This window comes from Triticum dicoccoides, chromosome 6B (assembly GCF_002162155.2).
Source record: "Triticum dicoccoides isolate Atlit2015 ecotype Zavitan chromosome 6B, WEW_v2.0, whole genome shotgun sequence".
Classification (NCBI taxonomy): domain Eukaryota; kingdom Viridiplantae; phylum Streptophyta; class Magnoliopsida; order Poales; family Poaceae; genus Triticum; species Triticum dicoccoides.
Genome location: NC_041391.1, coordinates 228,258,413 through 228,263,526, shown reverse-complemented (window position 1 = coordinate 228,263,526; position 5,114 = coordinate 228,258,413). Strand labels below are relative to the sequence as shown.

The window sequence follows — 5,114 nt, the reverse complement described above, 5'->3', positions numbered from 1 at the left end:
TACTTCCTGACATCTCAAAGCTAGCATATTTCAGTTATTTAGCATCCCCATAACTGGAAATTGAATTAGAAACTGGTGTACAGTATATGTTTTGCCCATTAGCTTAATGTCTTGTTGTGACAGTGTTGGAGGGAGTTTGTTTGATAAAAAGAGATGGTCTTTTCTTCTTCATTTTTTATGTTCTCTAAACGGTACTGCAAAAACGTCTTACATTAGTTTACAGAGGGAGTAGAACTGAATATAGTTGTACTGATTGTTTTTTGAGGGGAGAATATAGTTGTACTGATTTGCGCTAGAGATGTCAATGGCGATATCTTGTGGGTGTTGTGGGCTTGTGACAGAATAACTCTTCTCTGTGTGTCATTTTCTTCTCTATTATTGCTTTTCTGGTGGTTTGCTTTTTATATTGATCGAGGTGTGCTTAACTCATGTGACAGGACCGGGATAGCGACGGCGATGACAATGTTAAGTTTGAGTGGGAAAGTGATGGTGAGCCTGAGCCTTCATTGGCTCCGGCTTTCAGGAACTCGGATGCTCCTGGCCCATCCACGCTGGTACTTCAGCACAAGAGCTAGCCCTGACTTGTTATTATTATGATTATAGTGTGATATTTGTTTGTGCAAATGTCTAAAGGATGCTAATGAACGGGCCAACGAGGAAGCGCCGTCTACTGCTTTAATTGAGGAATATGTAGCAATGCGTTTCCCAAAAGAGATAGTCGTGAAGGGAATGAAGGAGATCGGTAAGACTCAAAGTAACTAGTTTCATTTCATTTGTCTTGTTTATGTTTATATCCTGGGCTTTTGTTTCCAGGCCATAGCGATCCAGATGCATTGCTCGAGCTAATTCTCACATATCAGGTATTTGTCCATGTGCTTTATCTTGGGTTTATTCTATGATGCTTTTGCTACATGGCAAATATTGTATGTTATACGATTGGTAATGTGAAACACAGGCACTAGGTGCTGATGATGCAGTGGGTAACTGCTCTACTTCTGGCTGCGCTCCTCAGAGTGTTGAAGAAGAAGATGATGATGATCTTGACTTTGAGCATTGGGATGGTGACGATGATGATGTTGGTGGTAGAGAGACCAACTGTGATGATCCTGGTGATGAGGTAGATGATTCCTGATCTTTAGTTCAGTAGCTGAGAATTCTTTGATCATATATGTGAAGTCTTTGCCATGCATACCTTGAGCACCCTCTTTATGTATTGTTTGAGTTTTTTTTTTTGCTCCTTGTGTTTCAACGGTGTACAATTGAATTGTGAAGTTTGAGCACTTTGTCTTTTACATAGAATTCTCATCCTGTTTAAGTTTATCGTGTAACTGTGATATAGGGAGTGAGGTTGAATACCATTATACCAGTACCTCCCGCTGAGTAATCAATCAAACTGGAAAATAGTAGAAACTGAGTGTATTATTGTCCTGCTTGTTTGTGATTTTTATGATTTAGAAAATTTATTTACGTTAGACACCACTCCCTTTCTCTTCAGTTCTTATGCATTTGAATATTAGTTGCACGACTTGAAACTTGTGGAATCAGGATGGCATGAGCAAATCATATTATAGATGCTTTAACCAAGAGAAGATACTCTGTACATACCACAAAACAATTATGCTCTTTGGTTGACTTTGTAGTCCAAGATATAGTGTACGATCGGACTGAGCTGAGAAGAGTTCATAAGAAATACAAGCTAAACTTGAATGCCGAGTACTACATAATTCTAGCCTGCACTTGGGTAAAGTTTGTGCTGCAACCCAGCTCATCACTTTTCCATAGAATGCAAGGATGGTTGGAAACTAGCTTGCTGGTTACGACGAATAAGATTTACAAGAGTTAAAAGGCATTGTTCGAGATTCTTCTTTTGACTTTCATTTACACAAAGTGATCTTAATACTGGAAAAGTACATCACATACCGCACTAGTTGCATCAAACTTCACTCCAAGACCAACCTCAAGAAGAGCAATATCTACATGTTAGAGCCGAAGAAAGCAAGGGATTCGATGTAGAAATGTTATGCTAGAAATACATACACAGAGTCAATAATTTAGAAATCTCAGAATGTAATATATGATGTGATAGCTGATTTTCGTGTAGGTTACGCAAATAAAACTAGTGATGAGGATATTGCATGGTTGAACCCTATACATGGCTATATATATGTAATGACTGAAAACAACAAGTAGGGAAAGAGTACAGAGTGCTTGATGTCTATTATACCTGCTCAGCAAAAAAATATCTTGATTGCTAGCAAGGTGATGAACCTGAATAGTGTGGAATGCAAATATCTTCATGTTCTACTGAAGATACACACATTTGCCTTATCTTCGATCAGTTCTAACTTTCTTCCACTGCTATGCATCCAGCACAGAGTGCCATTATGTGATACAACAAACTTGAACATGTACTTTCAGTTTATTCCTGTCCAGCACCACCAATACTTCATATAGATATTTGCTAATGTAGGTAGTTGTTTCAAGTGTAAAATGATGAGCGTTTGTGTTCATGCATACAGTAACTCTTGTATTAACGTCATTCTCAAACAGCACCCGAGAACAAGAAGTTGAGTTCCTAAATCATTTCATTGATTTAACTCTTGATCAGTTTTTTTCTATTGTTTCTTGGGTAGTCTGTGCTATTCATTTCTTGACCGTTGATTAGCTGTAGCCCCCTTCATTTCTCTGGCCCTATAGATGTTGGTACGTAGTTGTATTTCTCTGTCAGCAGTCACTCAGTTGGCATTAATAAGTCAGTGAGATGTAGCAAGTGTTTTCTAATCTCAGTTTTTATTGTAACTCTCTGAAGGATTTTCTACAAGAGATGTCACAGAAAGATAAGAAGATCAACTTACTAGTAGACATGGGCTTTCCTGAAGATGAAGCAAATATTGCTATTAAAAGATGTGGTATGCTCTTTCTGAATTTTTTGTCTCGACAGTCATGCTTTCAGGGAGAAGGCAACTTAGACTATACATTTCTGTTTGAATTTTCCTAGGTGTGGATGCTGAACTCTGTGTATTAGTTGATTCGATTAGTGCATCACTGGTTGCAGGAGATTTCAATTCCAGAAACATATCTAACCATCAGGTACCTTGTGCCTTTATGTACATTTCAATAAGAAACGGTTCTGCTCTTTTAATTCGATGTAACTGAAATCCGTGTACATTTGGCAGGTTATGGATAGATGCTTTGATTCGTTTGGAGGGAGAAAGAAAGCAAGATTGATGGAAGAGAGCAAGAAAAGGAGGATGCAATATGCACAAGGCAGTGGACCCTCCTTTGCTGGTAGCCATGACGAGCCAACGCGTATCCCAGATCCTATGGTTGGATTTAATCTGCCCAGTGACAGGCAACCGTCAGTGATCAGAACGCTTCCTGAACAAGCTATCGGACCACCTTTTTTCTACTTTCAGAATGTGGCCCGAGCTCCAAGAGGTGCATGGACGACCATTTCAAAAAAATTCTACGACATTCAACCAGAGTTTGTGGATTCCAAGTATTTTTGTGCAGCTTCAAGGGAAAGTGGGTACATCCATAATTTGCCAATTGAGAACAGAGAAGCTCTTCTCCCTTTCCCTCCAAAGACCGTATTCGATGCATTCCCTCATTATAAGAAGTGGTGGCCTTCTTGGGACCCAAGAAGGCAGCTCAACTGCTTGCAAGCAAGTGTGGCAACTGCAAAGTTGACAGACCAGATCCAGCGTACTCTTGCAAGATCAGGCAACCCAAGTGTTCAGAAACATGTGGTGGATGAGTGCAAAACTTGGGATCTTGTCTGGGTAGGGAAAAACAAGGTTGCTCAGTTGGAGCCTGATGAGATGGAATCTCTGCTCGGTTTCCCAAGGGACCACACAAGGGGAGTCGTCAAGTCAGAGAGGTACAAATCTCTTGCGAACTCCTTCCAAGTTGATACAGTTGCTTACCACCTATCAGTGCTGAGGGACATGTTTCCCAATGGTGTCAATGTGCTGTCCTTGTCCACCGGAATTGGAGGAGGAGAGGTAGCTTTGCACAGGCTTGGGATCCGCATGAGGACAGTGGTGTCTGTTGAGGAAGGCGAAACTAATAGGAGGATTTTTGAGGGTTGGTGGGATCAGACCCAGACAGGCAAGCTGGTTCAGATTGCCAACCTGAAATCTCTCACTAATGAGAGAATTGCATCGTTAGTTGGTAGATTTCGTCGCTTCGACTTGGTGATTGGGGGCAGCCAAGGTGAGCAATCTGCTTTGTTGTACGACTACCCCAGAATCTTGGATGCCATCAAGTCAGCTATGGCAAGGATGTAAGCAAAGCATCATAGTACCTATTCCGTCACTTAGTGCTTATCTCTAGGAACCGCAGCTTCATCTATGTAAGGATGTAGGCTAAGCATCGTAGTACCTATTCTGTCACTTAGTGTTTATCTCTAGGAACCGCAGCTTCATCTATGTTTGAACATTGAGGTGACGTGGTGGATGTTTATTTGCAAGAAATGCCTTGTTTTCAGTATCCAAATTCTGTTTAGTGCTGGATTTTGCCATGCACTGCCTTACATGATGATCTTCTTGTCTGGTTGAGCTGGACATGTCATCTAACTGCTTCAGTTGTACACACTGCTAAGACTGGAATTTTGGTGTTTTACGTAGAGACAGAGACTTCTTTTGCTTAGTTGCTTCATATCATTTCCTCTGCTTACACTAAACACTGCATCAAGCACTCAACTGTGGTTTTCAGGCCATGAAAACAGTGAACACGATAAGGTTAAAAGAGGAAGTTGATTATGAAAAGCCCATATAGGAAGGTAAATGTGACCTGATCTTCTTCTGCTGTTAACATGTAGACAAGCAGGGTGTTTAATTTGCTATTTCCCACAGCATCTTTCCTCTAGCAAAGCATTTTAGCATAGACGATATTGTACATTTTAAGTGCAAAAGTGACTGGTACATTCACACAAACAAAAGACATCTTCTATTCTGGGATGGGATCCAAAAGAAGCTGATACAAATTCAGAGATAGTTCTCTCTGTTCTTTCTCTTGTTAGATTGTTTCGTTTCGCACACTAAGCCTGCCAAGCTGAAACAAGTACCAATATTGCTGGGGATAGAACTTGAAATGCATTCTTTGGCACTGAC

General features: G+C 40.5%; 1 protein-coding gene across 1 annotated transcript in view; it reads left to right on the top strand.

Moving 5' to 3' along the window:
• Positions 1–4,539, top strand: part of LOC119322908 (DNA (cytosine-5)-methyltransferase DRM2-like) — a 6,624-nt gene extending 2,085 nt beyond the window's left edge. Inside the window, exons 2-8 of the mRNA XM_037596444.1 lie at positions 438–554; positions 634–742; positions 814–860; positions 956–1,117; positions 2,810–2,909; positions 2,999–3,090; positions 3,177–4,539. Coding sequence (XP_037452341.1) covers positions 438–554; positions 634–742; positions 814–860; positions 956–1,117; positions 2,810–2,909; positions 2,999–3,090; positions 3,177–4,289 — 1,740 coding nt within the window. The 3' untranslated portion in view covers positions 4,290–4,539. The remainder of the gene's footprint in view (positions 1–437; positions 555–633; positions 743–813; positions 861–955; positions 1,118–2,809; positions 2,910–2,998; positions 3,091–3,176) is intronic.
• The last annotated feature ends 575 nt before the right edge of the window (positions 4,540–5,114 follow it).